General features: G+C 30.6%; 1 protein-coding gene across 1 annotated transcript in view; it reads left to right on the top strand.

Annotated features, from left to right (window-relative positions):
• The window catches only part of LOC134680926 (trafficking protein particle complex subunit 11-like), a 48,321-nt gene extending 29,741 nt beyond the window's left edge, over positions 1-18,580 (top strand). The window contains exons 20-31 of the mRNA XM_063540238.1: positions 455-633; positions 1,085-1,210; positions 1,717-1,769; positions 2,197-2,288; positions 2,916-2,975; positions 10,957-11,082; positions 11,893-12,000; positions 14,339-14,390; positions 14,618-14,723; positions 15,046-15,274; positions 16,874-17,041; positions 17,582-18,580. Coding sequence (XP_063396308.1) covers positions 455-633; positions 1,085-1,210; positions 1,717-1,769; positions 2,197-2,288; positions 2,916-2,975; positions 10,957-11,082; positions 11,893-12,000; positions 14,339-14,390; positions 14,618-14,723; positions 15,046-15,274; positions 16,874-17,041; positions 17,582-17,614 — 1,332 coding nt within the window. The 3' untranslated portion in view covers positions 17,615-18,580. The remainder of the gene's footprint in view (positions 1-454; positions 634-1,084; positions 1,211-1,716; positions 1,770-2,196; positions 2,289-2,915; positions 2,976-10,956; positions 11,083-11,892; positions 12,001-14,338; positions 14,391-14,617; positions 14,724-15,045; positions 15,275-16,873; positions 17,042-17,581) is intronic.
• Positions 18,581-19,462: the final 882 nt, after the last annotated feature.

Below are 19,462 nucleotides of genomic sequence, written 5' to 3'. Positions count from 1 at the left end.
TAAGCCTCAATACAGTTGACTCTTCTTATCTAAAACTTTTTTTTCTCAATTCTTTATATTAAAAATCTTTTTATTTGCTTTCCATGTTCAAATATAATTTTTTTTAATGATATACTTTGAAATCCAACTGTTTTCAATAGTACAAATTTTTGTGAATTGAGGTGAAATTTCTATTTTCCTGCATGTTTGATTTAGTGGTGTTGCTAAAGTCAGTATAAATTAATATTCTTCTTCATTTAATATTTGATATCATGGATAAATTATATCCAAGGTATCAACAATAGTGAATACCCTACAAATATTGATGAAGCTTCATACTCTGACATTTAGAACTAAGATAATTATCAATTTAGTTCAACCTTCTGTGAATTTCAATACCTATTGTCTTCGTCAGATGACCTCATTGTTTTTTTCCAGTTTGAATGTAGACCTAGAATTGTGTTGTTCTTTTTAGATAACTGCAGTTGTTTTAGAGTTTGGTTTAGAAACAGGAAGTTTAGGAAAGTTGAAGTGGGTTGGCGGGGGTGGAGATGCTGTCACACCCTTACAGACAGCTTTGTCTATCTTACCAAAACATATAAACAGCCAGGGACCATTGGAGTGGGATAATATTGATGTTAAATCTGCCATCAAGTAAGTAGCTTTTTATAGCATGTATGCCTAATTTTATAAAGATATTATTAAATTTGTTATGGGTAGATCTTGTTCATTTGAAATAAATTTTTACCCGATATGATTTGGCTATTTTTTTCTTTGTCAAACTAACTACCTTAGTGCATATATAATGTTGTTGTGAACAATAACATGTCTTTCTATGGACTGTTACATTGTAAGAAAGCATGTTACAAATCTGACTATGTATGTTCTAAAACAAAGCAAGGTTAATGTTTATATCTCATGAGATCAACCTGAATATGTATGTTATATTTGGTGCTGGACTTTCAGCAGTAACCAATCTGTCAATTAATTTCTGTGAACAGTATGATAAGTGTCAGATAATTGTTTTCGCTTTAAATGGTAAGAGTTTACTTATAAATGAATAGTAGTTAACTGTTTAATATTAAAAACTTGTTTTAATTTGTAGAGTGACCCACAGACCAGCCAATGTAAACTTTACTTTACACCATGAGCCACCATGCCTACTGAATGAGTTCTACCAACTGGTGATAGATGTAGAAAATAAGGAATCATTGGATATTATGGATGTCAGGTAGGATTATATTTAAAAATAAAGCATTCTGATTGTCATTTAGATATTGGCATTAAATTTTGAAATGTAAAAAGAAAGTGTTGCAGTACATCATGGCTTATATTCATAACTGCATATGGTTTTAGCTTAATTGTAGTTTTGTGCAAGCCTTAATCAAACATTACATTTCCAGCAAAATGGTTTCAAAAACAACAATGGATTACAAGATGAATGTATGTTACTCTGGTCTTCTTTAGTTATTCTTTTTATACTAAAAATGAATCAATGTAGAAGTAGGGTATATCAATATGAGTGCAACCAAACAAAAATAATTCATATTTTTCATGATAGTCAGCATTACAACATAGGCAACACATGAAATATATTGAAAAAATACATCTTCTTAATTTTTACGCTTGTGAAAGAACTGTTAATATTCAACAACAGTTTATTTGTGATTTTGTCCTATCTTGGGGTTCCATAATTTTGTAAGTTTTACTTTATTTGCATGATTTAATCCTTTACAGATTATCTTTTGGATTGAAAGACCAGAGTCAGAATGCAACAAATGAACAAACAGGTACTACATGGTTATAGTTGTACTTTAAGAAAAGAGAAATGATATAAAACAAATATTTATTTGAGCTCAATTCTTTTACTATCTATGAATGTCGAATAAATTTATTCAAAATTAGAAGTTGTAGTACATTGTGATTAGATAATTCCTGAATAACAATGACATGCCTCTCTCATTCTGCTAACATATACGAACTAGAATCTATGGTTTGCTAAATATTTTTAATATTTTCTATAAGTGTACTCATTATAATGATATTCATTTGCATCAATCTCTTACAAAAATAAATAATTTAAAGAGATTTTCATATTTAACTACTACTTGTTTTGATATATTACTCTGCACTCCATCACTAAAAAGGTTCAAAGGTTAAAAAACCCGAAAATATTAATGAAACATTAAGAAACATGTACTGCTTTACTTATTCCAGCTCATATAAGTATGGACAAGGCAGAATATGATGGTAACTTGGAGATTCAGAGAATGGAAGCTAATATAGGTGTTATACAGGCTGGAAAAATGGTAAGTCTAATTAAATCTACATCAATCTTCTTAGAATTCAAAATATTTATATAATGTACCAACTCAAATAGCTTAATAACAGAACACCAAATTAGGATTGGTAGCTTGAAGTAAGTATTTTCTTAATTGTTCTTGTAACATTACTTATATTAAAAAGAATCCTACAAATTACTACTGTTCCATAATAATTATATAGGTTTTTAAAAAGATGTGTACAAAACTTACAACTTAGTTTTAAAAGTAAGCATTTACAAAGTGCACACATTTGAAACTCGTCTATTATGAAGTTTGGTTTGATGTTATGTCAAAGGGACAGAAAAAAAATTATGAATTGGGTTTTATAATAGTTTAAACAAGGATAAGTTTATAAAGGGATGCTGTTCTCTGCTATACTGTAAATTTAGATATTAAAGAAATGACAAAAAATAAAAGATTACTTATAGCTAATTCAGGCAAATCTGCATTTATATATATATGTATCAGATATTAATAGAATGCAAGAATATGAACATTTATAATAAACCCTCTCAATAATTTCTGAATTTATAGTACATCCATACTGAATTCTGAATACTAATGCTTTATAGGATTTATGCAAAATTGACTGGTTGTTCTTTCTTATTTCAGTCCAGTAGAAAGATGTACATCAAGAACATGCAAACAGGAAGTAAGACAGTTTTTGTCAAGGTAATCATATTGAAATAAATTTTTGAAGGGGGACCTGATGATTTGGAATTTTCGTTTAAATAATGTATCATATTGTCAATTTATATAATTTCATATTGAAATAGACATTTGTTTAAAATGATCAGTTATTACTTTTAATCATTAGCAATATTAAGTATTCATTCAAGAGGTTGTGATAACACTGTGATGACAGATAGGCCAGTTGTCATGTATCAACCGCCTCCAATTATAGTATGTACAAAGTCTAGTACTGAACCTATCAGAGAACATTTAACCCAGAAGTTCAATATGACAGTACAAACATATAAATTATCAATATTTAAAAATGTACTTGACACATTTTATCAGATTACATTTTATTAGATTACTGGATCACACGTTTATAGTTATCTATATTCAGTGATAATTATAGCTATGTTGTCCAGTAATCAGATTTGAAACTTTGAGAGCTGATAAATCTCATTGACACTCTTCTCTTATCAAACATCAAACTGCATGACTTGCATATCTTGGCAAAATATGAGATGAACGATTGATATGTAAAACTGAGAATGGAAATGGGGAATGTGTCAAATGTGTAGCTAATAATGCATTTAAATTAATGGGATCGAAAAGGGTCCAAAAAGAGTTCTGAATGTCTCTTTTAAATTTTTAGCTTTATGGGTTGAAAGATGTTAAAATCAAAGGAAAGATTAGATTTTTATCCATAAAGATTACTTTAAAAAAAAATGTTATTTTTGCATTGTTGCATCAATTGTTAACAAAAATATCAGGTGAGCAAGACAGGCTTCTTAGTTTATCATTTGGGGGAAAACTGGACAAGACAAACAAACAAGGATGCAATGATTCTGGTTACATGATGACAGTCTTTATTTTGCCAGTGGAAAACACAAAACTTTGTACATGGCCTTTTCTTCATGTTCTTTGTGTGCACATATACATTTTTGTAGATATAATCAAATTATAAATTCATTCTGTTTGAAATAATAAAAAGAATATTTGTCAAATTTATCAATAAACTCCCCTCACTTGATGTCGTCCCTTAGCATATCATAGATTAGTATAATGCAAGCATGCAGTAAAATTTTAGTTATCAATACATGTATTAAAAAAAATACAGAATTTTATTGATAAATTTGACCAAATTTTTTTTATTATTTCAAACAGAATGAATTTATAATTTGATTATATCTACACAAATGTATATGTAAAAATTGCTGCAAGTTTTGTTTTCTTTGACATAGATTTTACTTTTATCCATATTGGTCAAGCAATTTTTCCCAATATAGTTCAGAGGGGGAGAGGGGTTGGTCAGTGAAAAGACTAAGTTAAAATTAAGTGATTAAGTGTTTTATTCTACATTGCACTTTTTTTGTTGTCCATTAATGATATGAAGTTTTACCAGATACAATGAACTGCATGTAAACTATAAATACACCAGGAAGAGCAAAATGTATGTACCCATACAATAAACAAAATGTGAACCTTATACTCATGATACTTTACCAGAGATAAAAATCATTTGATAATGTTATTATTTCGTGTACTGTTGTCATTACTATAATTGAACTGTCAGAATCACGTTGGACAATGGCTTCCGTCTCAGGACATGAAGCTCAGTTTCCAATTTGTTCACAATGCAGAAATGAAAAAATAACAAACTTGCTTTGTATAACTTGTAATAAATCAATGTGTGATGACTGTGAAAAAACACACGGTAAAAATGAGACTGGGGACGTCAGCGAGCATGAAATTAAGCGTGTAGGAGATTTGGCAAGAAGAGGATCAGAATTGAGTGGACTTGAAAGATGGAGACCGAACCTTGTTGATATTTCCTGTAATAATCATAAGCGATCGTACACAAATCATTGTGTGGACTGTAAGAAATTTGTTTGTCCAGAATGTATGTCGGGGAAACATGGAAAACATATGGTCCAGACCATAGATCAATTTCACGAGAAAAAAATGGAGGAACTTAATCAATTAATTACACAGTTTGAAGAAGATATTTTACCGTTGATATCTAGAAAAATCAATGCTTTGAAATATTTAGATCTACTTTATGAAGAAAAGTATGAAAATGAAAAGACTAAATTATTAAAACATGCTGAAATGTTGAAGAGGTTATTGAATGAGTATACCATTGAATTAGTAAATGATTTGAAGAACGATTTTGATACAAATAAGCAAAATATTTCAGAGAATAGGTCAAAGTTGAAATCGGATGAAAGTAAATGCAGACTGAAAATGAAAGATATTAAGAAATCGAAATTAAAAGATAATATAGACGACATTAAAAGTGATGTTGAAAACTATTCTGAATTCATCAGTCAATTTGATCATGAAGTAGCTTTCCCACAGGAAGTTCCTACTTTTTATGCAGGGGAGATAAATGATATGACACAAATTTTAGGATCTATGCAGTGTAACAAGATACCAATGGAAGTTAGTATTCAGAAAGGCAATTCCGATAAACTGCACAGATACATGGATAGTAAAAGCTGTTTGGCAGCAACAGAGGATAAGATTTGGGTTGGAGATAAACTAAGTGTGTTTGAAATGTTTATGAAAACAGAGAAAAAACCTAGAACAATCTCTGACCTAAAGTCTGTTGTAGATAGTGCAGTTTCAGAATCAAAGGATCTGCTTTTCATTTCAAGAAAAGATCCTTCAGTTAAGATGATAAACTCAAAAGATGAATCAAAGGTACTATATACCTTGCCAGAAAGTAATAATTATCCTTTGGCTTTGCATGCAACTGAAAGTGGAAAGATTTCTTTACTTTATCTGAAAGATTGTCCACACATTAGCTACTTCAGAAACTCATGTTCCATTCAACCGAACCTACTTTTTTTAACCAAAGATGGAAGACGAATGCAAGAATTAAAGTGTGAAGGCCAATATAATTGGGGCGAGGATGTTTCTATGAATAGATACAGAATTACAGAAAACATAAAAGGGCATATAATCTTATCCTGTCTTTACCAAAATGAAGTCATAGATTTGAGTCAGAAAGGGAAAGTGATGTGGAAATACAAAGAATGTACCAGACCTTATGATCTGGTCTCGACAACTTTTGGGAATATAATTGTAATTGATCATGTTGAGTCTGGGACAAGTTTAACAATTTTAGATTATGACGGAATGTGTACTAGAAAAGTCGATCTGTCAGAGGCATTAGGAGCATATTGTTTTGTTCGTAGTTTGTGTTTTAAAAACAATCAGCAACTTGTGGCACTTTCAAGAGAGAGATGTAGTATATTGGAATTTTCTGCCATAATATAATTACGAAAGAATTCTAAAGCTTGAGTGCCTCTTTGTTTTCAATAAAATCATTCAACAGATGTATATAACATTTTTTTTTTTTAAAAGACACATGAAACAAAATCACCAGAATTACATAAAATTAATAAATACTGTCATTTTAAAATTTGCATAAGTAATATAAAATATTATGTTTTTAAATTGTTTTGTTAATCCTGCTGTATTTCACTCCCTTATCAGAGTCCAGGGTACATAAGAGTTCTTAAGTTCATCTGTCTGCCCTATTTCCATCACACGTTCAGTTTCCAGATGATAAGTGGAGAATACCCTTTTCAAAATTGATTGAAATATATTGGAATGTTTTGAATTACTTAAAACGTTTAGATTTCCATTTTTATTGTCCTTGAGTTGAAGTTCCTGGTGTCTACAAAATTCACTTTGTGGTTTTTGGATGATAAAAAGTGGACCCCTTTTATAAATGAATAGATATTTTAAGGGGAAGTCCTGGATGCTTAAAGACTAACGAAAAAATAAGAAAATGTGGTGTCATTTCCAATGAGACAACTCTTCCCCAGAGACTAAATGACATAGAAGTCAACAGCTAGGTCACTGTACTGTCTTGAGCAATGAGCAAAACACACAACCATGTCCAGTTGTACTCCTACATGTCTGTTTACTAAATTAAAGGATTACTGTACATGTATTGCTGTATTTTTGCATTATATAACCCATTTCAATGGGAGAAGAATTTTCTTTCAATAATCACAGAATGTCAGATCCAATTGAGATATGAATTGAGGTATACTAAAAATCAATCTGTAATTATCAGAAAAAATTCAGGAATGGGACCATTCTTTACGAGGTGAAAATAAAAATGAAGACTTTTTGTTGAGCATGCAACTTCTTTCACAGAAAACTTGACGTAAAGATACCTATGCACTACTCACAGAATGCTTTTTTGACCTTGTCTTCATTTTTACAGTTCGTTGCTCAGTGTTAAGTTTTTGGTTTTATTAAAAAATTTGGTCGTATATTGGTATCACAATGTCGTCGTCTATGTCAGTGTCGTCCTAAGACAGATGGTTTCTGGATAATAACTTTAGTATAAGTGAATAGAAATCAATAAAATTTTAACACAATGTTGGTAACCACAAAAGGAAGGTTTGGATTGATTTTGGGGGTTATGGTCCCAAAGGTTTAGGAATTAGGCACTACAAAACAAGCATTTATCTAGTTTCAACACAATAAGTTTTGTATAAGTATTTCAATTGCTCTGAAATTGTAGCACAATGTTTAATACCATAAGTAGAAGGCTGTGATTTATTCTAAGGGTTATGGGGCAAACAGGATAGGAAATAAGGGCCAAAAAGGGGCCAAAAACAAGCATTTTTCTAGTTTCTGGATAACTTGTGTGTAACTCACTAACTGTATGGATCTCTCTGACATTGTACCACAAGGATCCATATAACAAAGGGAAGGCTGGATTTTAGGTTGGGGTTAATTTCCCTGAACATGTAGGAATAAGGGGCCATAGTCTAGTTTCCTGGTGCCTTTGATAACTATTTACTGACAATAACTTGTGTTTAAGTGTATGGATCTCTTTGAAATTATACTACAAGGTTTCTTACTACAAAGGAAAGGCTGGAATTGAGTTTTAATGTTCTTGCTCCATGGGGGGTTTCAATAAGTTTGGGGCCAAAAAATAAGCAAATAAGGAATTTTTTTTGTATTTTTCCGTCAATAACTTGTGTTTTAGGTATAAATCTCTCTTGAATTAGACCACAAGTTTTCATACCTCAAAGGAATGGTTATGGGAATTATGGCGTATCATTTAGCAAATAGGGGCAAAAAAGGGAGATACACAAGGTTTTTTTTCTGGTTAAAAGACAATTTAGACAATTTAAAAGCAATGTAAGGGAGGTTATCCCAATTCCATTTAAAGAATACTGTTATATATATGTTTCATTACCTCCCTTACACTGCTTGAAAATTATGTATTAAGAAATGATAAATATCTTCAGATGATTTGCTGTAAAAATAAATTCAGAAGTACCGGTAACTATTAATTAATACTAATTTTAACCCTGACTGTATGTCATTTTATATATTCTAATATTTTATGAAGTATTTAAATGAGTAGTTAGTGTTGCAAACTCCAATAGAAATTTGAATTGGTATTATTTTTGGAATAAGGAAAAGTGGAGGTTACAACAAATTGGAGAGGGAGGGGTTACAATTTATCTCATTTCAGGTATCAGATATTAAAAAGAAAATTTCTTCAAATAATTTTTTTGAGGGGATTAATATTCAACAGCATAGTTAATTGCTCAAAAGCAAAAAAAAAGTTAAGTTCATAAGACCACATTCATTCTGTGTCAGAAACCTATGCTGTGTCAACTATTTAATCACAATCCAAATTCAGAGCTGTATCCAGCTTGAATGTTGTGTCCATACTTGCCCCAACTGTTCAGGGTTTGACCTCTGTGGTGGTAGAAAGCTGCTGCCTGCGGAACATCTGGTTTGGTCTGTTTTTCTTATACTATAAGCAATAGATCAACTATATTTGGTGTATGGAATGATTGTAAGGTGTAAATGTCTCTCTGGCAATTATTATCTATACATGACCTCATTTCAAGGTTCATTGGTTAATCTTAAGTTTTAAAAACATGTCTATCTGACAGGATTCATTTGACCTTGACCTCATTTTTATGGCTCATTGATCAATTTTATATTTTATTCAGATACTATGTGCAATAAGTCAACTATATTTAGATATAAAAAAGAAGATGTGGTAAGATTGCCAATGAGACAACTCTCCACAAAAGACCAAATGACACAGACTTTAAAGGGGCACTAGCTACGAGATATATAAAAATCTAAAGTTTGATTTATTTCTGTTCAATCAATACTGGAAGTGAAAAAGTGAAAAAACCTTTCGCTTTTTGCACCAAAAAAGGTTAAATTTTGTCAAATTACGCTAAGAAACATTGATAATGTGTTATTTCACTTGCAAGTGAAAGAGTCAACCTCTTTAAATCCGTATTCATGTGAACTTCAATTTAACCCCTAGCTAGAAATCGACAACGCATGCACTGTACGTGTACTGGTTATTCAAAGAAAAATAATGTCAACAATGAAAGAGAAACTACAGTAAATCATTTGATTACTAATTCGATGCACATAAAATCATTCTTATACGGTTAAAACAATGAGAAACATCTAATTTTAATCTATAAAATAAATTCAAACAGACCTATAGAAATCCAATTGCACGTGTTGGTTTAATCTAATCATATTTAAATTTATGTTTACATCCCTAATATGGTCATCTGAGGTCAAATCGATAGTTAATTAGATGGCGTCTGAAGTAAAATACACACGAAGCGAACCTATATATTATCTACCCCATGCTCTGTAAACTGTTTATTTTAGACTTTTAATTGTTTGGTAAATGTTTTACATTGTTATAAATCAAATATGAGAATTTGAGTCAAATCGGTGACCATGACAGCTAGTGACCCTTTAACAACTATAGGTCACCCGATGGCCTTCAACAATGAGCAAAATCCATACTGCATAGTCAGCTGTAAAAAAAAATGACAACTGTAATACAATTCAAAATGAGAAAACTAACATATACGTTTTCCAGAATGATTGTGAGGTGTAATGGTATTTCCAATTGGGTTTATCTGAACTTGACCTCATTTTCTTTATCATGTTAAGTTTATGTGATCAGTAATAGTTGTAGTAAAGCTTTATATTTAGGACTATCAACATAGTAAAGAAAGATAGACATTTTAGTGTTTGCACTCTTATTATTTCATATGGACACAATCATTGTGTCTTATTGGACTTTCAACTTTGAAAGTACATGTAATACTTTATCCTGATCAAAGATAGATGAGCTGAGTAATGACAGATAAATATGAGAAGAAGAAAAAAGGAGAAGTGGCAATAACCCAATCAGACATTAATTGAGCAACACAAAAAAATCAGGCTTTTAACTTGAAGTCTACAAATACAAACAGAATTTTTTTAATGAACAGAGACATGTTAATAAAATATGTCAAACTAGTATTCTTCCAGAGTTTTTTTTATAAAAGTATATAAAATATATAATTCCAGAGGGACAAAAGTTGTAAAGATACACTGACAAAGTTAGAATGCAAGTTCTTATTGCCATGCTCACACAGTCCCACTATTTGCATTAATAAAAACCTTGCAATGATTTCTGAAAATTTTGACAGTATGAGATTTTCAACATGGACTATTATTGGACCAACAAAAATTTAAGTGGCATCACCAGGAGGGGATAGGCAATTTACTTATTTTGAAACATGATGAAACTGTAAATTCAGGAATACCATTTTGACTTTGCCAACTAAAAATTGAGATTAGTTATTGTGATGTCAGGAAAATCTACTTATAAATACATGTATGAATTAGCAGAATGCAAGCTGTTTTTTTTAGATGTTTACCCAATCACGTTATTCACATTAATAAAAACCTAATGGAATAACTTCAGAATTATCAGATGTTGAATGATAATCAAGAATTGAGTTGTATTTAATTAAGTTTACATAAAATTGAAAATGAAAAAGGGGAAATGTGTCAATAGACAACAACCAACCAAAGAGCAGAAATAGCAGGGTCATCAACACATCTACAAGCTAAACAGTTTTTCATGTTTTTAAGCCTTATAATCTATTATTTACAGGTTGAATATTCTATCTCTGTACCAACTAAACAGGCACAGATCACATGTTCTTGTCAGAAAGAAGAGTTTATTACCGTGACAACTGTGTCTCCGTTTGATGTAGCTGTCAAACTCCAGTCTATGAAGGTAAGTAATTTGTATTAAAGTTAACTTATATGTTAAACAGTTTCAACGCTTGATAAATAAGAACTTTCTTCAGGCTACATAATGTAAAGGTTTAAGTCCAATATTTTAAAGGTAGAAAATTAAAGCAGGTATTTAATAGACATCGAATATTTATTTATTGTGTTTTGGATTCAGTTAGCATTTGTCTGTATATTTAAAGTTTTGAATCAAGTTTATCCATACACATAATGTCTTTTTAACTTATAAAAGTAGGAAAATGTGGTATGATTGCCAATGAGCCAATGCTCCACAAGAGACAAAATGACACAAAAATTAACAACTAAAGGTCACCAATTGGCCTTCAACAGTTGGCAAAACCCATCCTACATAGCTATAAAAGTCCACAAGTTGCTGGAAAGACCTCTTGTAGAGATTGAGCTGACAGACAAAACCATCACAATCTTCTATTCCTATGATAGATTTAATATGTAAGGCCTAAAATAAAATATTGTTTGTTTCCCCAATCCCGACCGACCCTGCAAAATTGGTGCTGCTCATAAAATTTTATTGTCAAAACTAAGTTGAATATTATTTTATTCATTTTGGATTGTCACGCTTGCTGGATCGTCTGATAATGTTCAAGCTTTTTAGAAAATAAAGTTATTTCCCTACCTACCTACCGTCACCTGGCTTGGCAGGGTCGGGATTGGGGAAACAAACAATATTTTAATTTAGGCCTAATAATCAATGACATTATGTTTTTCTATAAACTATGTCTGTATCAAATGTACAGCTTTGTTTATCATTTGTTATGGGTTTTTTTTATTGTAGTTTGAAGAAATAGAGAATATCCAAGCAGAAGAACCTTTCATTTTACTACCGGAGTTAACCTGTACTTCACCATGGCCTGTAGAATTTAAATCTAGTCAACTTCAAATGGTAAGAATGATTTATGTTTCATTTAGGATGTGACCATAATATGATTCTTCCTATATCTATACTATTAAACGAGAAGACCTCATTTTGTGTGTCACTTCTCTTCCTTCCACGATAAATTAATCATCATGCCTCTATAGGTTCATGCATAGTCACATTTGTCATCCATTCTTATGATTATTCAGATTGAGTTATTTTTGGAGAAAAATGACAAAAAAGGAAAAATAAATAAGCCAATCAAAGCATTCTCAATATCATAGTGTTTAGATCGCAAGAACCACAACTATTATACCTCCTTAGAGAGGACAATTATTTTTCGCGTTTATCTACATGTAAGCTACAATTATACTTCTTTAATATAAAGAGACTCTCTGTATTCTGTCTACTGTTTTCATTGAAATGTTTACTATTGGGTCATACCAATTGCATATATTAAAATAAGTAAAACATGTGGAAACAAAAATGCGTCCATAGTACACAGATGCTACATAGGCACTATATTGACTAAGTTTCGAATTGAATGGACTATAAATTCATCAAAAACTACCTCGACCAAAAAGGAGTAGGTTCAGTAAGACCCCTTTTTGGCCCCAAAATATAGCAGTTTTACAAAATTGTAATAATGTAATCATGAAGCTATTTTATGGAAAGTAGAATGATTCTGCTGCATAAATATGGGCTGTTTTTGACAATACAATGCACATATATCGGGTACTAGCATCATAAAGTCTTGCTAAATTACTGAAATCTTCAAAATTCTAGCATTTTAGTTAAATTTTAGACGGTTTTTGTCTAAAATGAAAGTGGCTGCATTCGTGTTCATTCATAATATTGAAATGCAAGTTGTATTTGACGATAATACATAAAATATATAAAGGTTGAGGATGAACACAAATGCGGCCACTTTCATTTTTGACAAAAACCATCTGAAAAGTGACGATTTTTGGCAAATTTGATAGATTTTTCATATTTACGCTTGAATCGGAGCATTTTTAATGACTTAATCAGTTAAAATCTTTCACATAAGCTAATTAAATCAATTGAAATAGACACTTAAGTGTTTAAAAAGTGTCTAAAATATTTCGTCAGATGAACTTGAAAATTGAGGCCGAAATCAGCCCTTACCTACTCCTTTTAACCTGAAGGGACGAACGAACTAACAAACTCACAGATGTACAGACTAGAAAGCAAAATGCCCATAAATGGGGCATAAACATTTATTCTTGAAAGTGAAAGTAGTGATTTGGCAAAAATGAAAGTAGGGAAGAGATTAGAGGGAGACAGGACCATTTTTTCAAAGCTCAGGATTTTGGAATTGATCCTTACAGGATCTGGGAATATATTTTTCGATCCCAAGATATGAATTTCTTTAAATTCTGCATCTCAGGATTTCATGTTTTTATGCCCGGGATTTCAGGATCAGAACCCCTCCAACCACACCTCAAATTAGCCTTAGTCATCCTTAATCATTTTACAAGATTCATATTCGACCATTGGCATGTTAATAAGAATGTTAATAAGGCTCTTCAAAGAAAAAAAAATACACTGATGGATTGTCATAGAAGCATATTTTATTAGACTAAATAAATAGTGGTCTATCTATATATAAACAGTTACATTTATTTTATGTTTGAAGGGGTGGAAATTTTTTATTTAATTTGACTTTTACCAAAAGATGCATTGTAGCAAAGGAGAAGAATAATTATGGTCTAAGGCCAGAAACAAGAAAATAATAAAATTTAACAGAAAGGAAACAAATATCGGACTTTGGAAAAAAGGGAGAGGGCTTTTCTAAAATTCTCCATACATAATATCTTTAACAAAAAATCATCCTACTACATTTCACAAGCTATATATGTCCGCGATTTCGCGGGTGTGTTCTAGTTTACATTGAATTTTGAACAGTTAAAGTAGGCACACAATTTATTATTCAGTTTTTTAAGGTGCCTTGTAGAGAAGTTAGATAAAAAGCTAATCTACCATGAAATTAAATAACTTGTTACAAAGTACACGTTCTTTACGCCAAGAAGTTTTTAAATGAATGTTGAATTAGGGTTTTTGATTTGTGAATAAAGGACATGGAAATATGACTAGATGAGCATGCAAATGTAATTTTCTCTTTTGAACACACATTCTTGTTAGTAAATATGCAATATTAAGGTTTTGACAAAGCTACACATGGAAATGTGATGGTACGCCATAGACACATATTTAGGTTTCTCTATGTTTTTGTGTACTTTTTGTGTGTGTAATATGGACTGCTGTTTGATAAAGAATTGTAAATTATTACTTCGTAAATGAATTTTTGGATATAATAGATATGAACTTATTTTATTTTTAGCCTACAAACATACAGAGTACAGATGAGGAAACAGTTTCACAGATTCAAGGAGGTATAGTCACTATTCTGTTCTGATTTATTCTTTCTCAAATAAAAAAAAGGATAACAAATAGCTTTATTCATTTGAATTTTGTTAGAGGGTAAAAAAATATTATTTATATATTCATTATTTCTACTTGTACCATCTTAAAGTTCTTAAAATTGATTATATGAATATTCATACTTTTTTTTAAATGGAAATGAAATGAAATTATAAAAAAAATCTTTTGTATTTTACAGTGTGTTTAAACAAGAAAGAATGTGCAACTGAGTGTTTTTGTTTGATAACCAAATCAACATCACAGACCTCAACATCACTAGGAACCTACACTGTTTCATGGAGAAGGTACAATGATTTATGATATCTTTGATATAACATTTATACATGTTATATAGACAATCAACATTTAACTCCCCAAAAAAAATTATATTGCTTTTCTATATTGATAAAATTATTTCTTTGCATTTAACATTTACAAAAAGTTTATTTTATTAATTTTGTATTTCTATATATTTTGTCTCTGGTGGAAAGTTGTCTCATTTGCATTCTTGTCACATTTTCTTATTTTTATTTTTAGCTGAAAAAATGTTAAACATCTATGACTTTATGTCAAACTTTCATGGACTATTATGAAACTGAAACTAATTTATCTTTGTTTCGTTCATAGAAATTGGGACAGCGATGTGGAGCTACCATTTGTAACAACTTCCTTTCCTTTACCTGTAGTCAACATAGAACACATTCCAATATCAGTAGATCTACGACTACCAGCATATGGTAGTGTGAAACAACTGCTCCCTCTCTGTTATGTCATACACAATAGGACCTCCTATCCACAGGAAATGGAAGTTTCCATGGAACCTAATGATAACTTTATGTTTTCTGGTAACAAGCAGGTAAATCATTATAAAAGTATGATATCAGTTGAAGCACAATTGTAAAAAAAATTAGATATGATCTCCATGAATAAATAGTATGCTGCTATACATTTTTATACAATACCTAGGGGCATTATGTTTTTCGGTCCATCTATTTGTTCATCTGTCTGTCCAGCTTCATATTAAAGTTTTGGTCAAGGTAGTTTGTAATGAAGTTGTTGTCCAATCAAATTGAAACTTAGTATTCATATTTCCTGTGATGCGATCTTTCTAATTTTAATGCCAAATTCAAGTTTTAACCCAATTTTTGGATCCACTGAAGATAGTAAATGATAGTGTGATATTACTTTGTACATTTTCTTGTTTGTACTAATTTAATCATTTTCAAACAAATATATTCATCAAAATGGCTACTGTGTTATGGAACAGAAATTTAAGTCTATTCATACTGTTTTCATCATGTTATAAATTACGGTCAAATTTTATTACAATGAAGGTCTAGGGCTCAAGTAAAAGCTGTCATAAGCCTTAAATTCTAATTTGTAACTCAAACTAACATAAAATATTTATTAAATAACCACAAACTCTTACATGGGAGATGCCACTTGCAGAGACAAGCGCACATTTTATTATATTTATTATAAATATGAGTATAATATTGTCGAAAGTTCATATATATACATGTATATATAGCTATTAAGCCTCTTGTAATGGTTTCCCCATACTTGTGGTCCACAAATCTGAAAATAAATAATATGATTGATAATATTATTTATTTTGCAAAATGCTATTGTACATTTTGACTGCAATGGCTTGAATGAATTTAAACCACCTGAGTTCACTTGTGCATGAACTCAATATCCCAATCGAACCGACCTTTTTATAATTAACCAAACATGTGTTAACTATAAACAAACAACATTTTACATGTTCGATTTTGTACAACTTTGATAATTTAAAAAAGAAGATGTGGTATGATTGCCAATGAAACAACTATCCACAAAAGACCAAAATGATACAAATATTAACAACTATAGGTCACTGTACGGCCTTCAACAATGAGCAAAGCCCATACTGCATAGTCAGCTATAAAAGGCCCCGATAAGACAATGTAAAACAATTCAAACGAGAAAACTAAAGGCCTTATTTAAGTAAAAAAAATTGAACGAAATACATTTATCATTCTGCTTCTACTATTATAATTGTCTATCAATAAGAAAAGTTAACGGACAAGTTGATGAACATTTGACATGTTTGTAGCGTGCTGTCTTTTTAATGTTACAGTACTGTACTTCATTTCAATTCTAAATCTTTGCAGACACTATTAAGACATCTTAAAAGCAATTCTAAAAAGGTATTAAGGATGATTTTAAGACTTTCTGTGAACATTCTAAAAGGTGCTTCCCTTCAACACAAAACAGTGGATTCATTGTTATTTGTGGGATACCAATGAACATTGATTTCAGGGTTATAGATGACTCACATATTCAAAAATTCAACGAAGTACACAATTTCTATATAATTGTATGGCACACCACAAAAAAGAGATTTTCTGCATATCAACAAAAATTAATGAATCCACAATATAATAGTATTTGTATTTTCAAAATATTATAGATTCACTTCCGAGTCTTACCAGGAAAGCCATACAATTTGATGTACAACTTATTCCCTTTAATGGCTGGACATCTGCTGCTACCAAAACTTGCTGTCAACATGGTTAGATATCCAGGGACAATAGATCCTATAGTACAGAAAATGTTACCCTCTCATGTCTTTATAAAGGTAATGTTCATTTAAAGTTCAACATATGATCAATAAATAAAAAAGGGGTGCTTGTTCTATGACAAATTGGCTAAATTCAAAAACGTGTTTTTATGTGTTTTATGATTGTTATTGGTTGCTTTATGCATTTATGAGTAACCTAAATCTACTTGTGTGTCCGAGTGAGAACTTCTCTACTTCATTATTTTAGGAATATTTATCAAAAAGTAGTATTAGACCTCTTGGTGACCTTCTGCTGTTGTTTTTTCTATGGTCGGGTTGTTTTCTCTTTGATACATTCCCCATTTCCATTCTCAATTTTATTGAAATCAAATAGTATTAATTTTTAAGGGATAAAATTAGGACACCTTAACTCTGATTGGCTAAATAGCATTTTATAATTCATTTTAATAGTATATTTATAGACTGTGCTCAGAGTACTGTCAGTATAAACAATTATCCCCAAATATATTGTTAAAAATGTTAAAAACTGGAAAAACAAGTGATGTTTTGAAATACTTTACAGTCTTAGCTTGATCTTTGTTTTTCTTTTATTTACAGCCAACCGGGAAGACATTGTCAGCTGGTGTGTGAAAAAAACATGGAATGCATTGTGGATAGAATCATGTACATTTCAATTTTAGAATTTAGATATTTAAAGTTCATGTTATTTCCTTAGTGGGAGCAGTATATATGTTATTTGTAGGTCTCTGTACTAGCTGATTGACACTAAATGTATGTAAATATTAGTTTCTAACATACTGTAAACTTTTAAGGCAGTTATGTTTGTATATACTGCTGAAGTACCTACTTGCTTGGGTGGGTTTTTTTTTCTTTCTTTCTTTTGAATGTACCTAATGTTAATTGGGAAGTGTGCAATATCAGTTATTTAATTGATAAATCTGTTAGATATTCCATCTTGTCACATTTGACTAATGTTATTTTAAAATATGACTTTCAAGCTTGTAGTATTATGTGATAATAAAAATTATAATTTTCTGTGACTGTTGTAATAATATCCCGATGCTATTTATGTATCTGGAATTATTTTTTAATGACTATTAGTTTCAATAAATTATGTTCAAGATTAAAGATTTTCACCTTTCGATACATCATTGTTATTGCAAATAAAACTAATTCTTAGTATTGTATGGTTGTGCTGATATTCAAAACTATATAACAGTAAAATGAAAGCTGTAAAGAACAATAATTCTATAAGTTTGATGTTCAAAAACTTGATTATATTGATGTATTAAATATTTGTGTATAAGGTTGATACATTGTAATGTGTTTGTAATTATTTTCATTTCTTTTAAATCCTGTAATGTACAAAAGTTTTTGTATTTTACAATGTCAGTGTTTGCAAGATGTTTCTTCATAAAACTCTCAATATTTGCAAAACAATTGAAAAATAAACATTAATTTGACTTGATTTACACCTTCAATATAAAGATTTTTGTTGTGTATATATTTATTGAAGTTAAAATTATATAAAAGTGTTACTTATTTATATGTTCTACTATATAACAACATTCAAAGAAGATAAAATGAATAAATTTATTAGGTGTTTTCCTTTTTTGTGTCCAGTATAATAATAGTATTTGACATGTTTATGCTTGATTTGTACTCCCAGAGTACTGTTAAAAACTGTTTCACTAGCTGTGTGTGGGATTTCAAACCATGCATGTGGCAGTTGCATTTAAATTGTATAAATATAATTTTAACGGACTCAGATTGTCAGTTTTAAACTTTCTAGTTTGCTCCTTGTTATGCTGTTACACCACTCACTGCCCTAGGTTAAAAGGGAAGATTCTATATGTGCCTGTCCAAAGTCAGACTTTAATTCAGTGGAAGTTGTTGGTTGATGTTTGCCTAAATTGATTTTATGCCCCACCTACAATAGTAGAGGGGCATTATGTTTTCTGGTCTGTGCCTCTTTTCGTCTTTCCGTTCGTCTGTCCCTTTGTCCTGCTTCAGGTTAAAGTTGTTGATTAAGGTAGTTTTTGATGAAGTTGAAGTCCAAACAATTTGAAACTTAGTACACATAGTCCCTATGGTATAATATCTCTAATTTTAATGCCAAATTAGATTTTTTACCCAATTTCACGGTCCATTGAACATGGAAAATGACAATGTGAGTGGGGCATCTGTGTACTTGAGACACATTCTTGTTTTATTTGTTTTTGAGAAGCTCTTATTAAATATACTAGAACACACCCGCGAAATCGCGGGCATTCAGAGCGTAGTTTAAAGTATGTAAAGTGTTGGAAGAATTTTGTAAAATATTGAATGACTGGAGGATTTCAGCAAAAGTATCATAAGTCATATGTTATTGGGGACAGGAACATGCTTTTTTACAGGAAAATGCATTTTTTTATCCCTCCTCCTTTATTTCAAATATTCCAATTTTTTGGGTTTCTATCAATTTCAATATGATACATT

Source organism: Mytilus trossulus, chromosome 8 (genome assembly GCF_036588685.1).
Source record: "Mytilus trossulus isolate FHL-02 chromosome 8, PNRI_Mtr1.1.1.hap1, whole genome shotgun sequence".
In the NCBI taxonomy this organism is placed as follows: Eukaryota; Metazoa; Mollusca; class Bivalvia; order Mytilida; family Mytilidae; genus Mytilus; species Mytilus trossulus.
The sequence above is the reverse complement of the archived record's forward strand: the minus strand, read 5'-3'. Positions and strand labels throughout refer to the sequence as shown.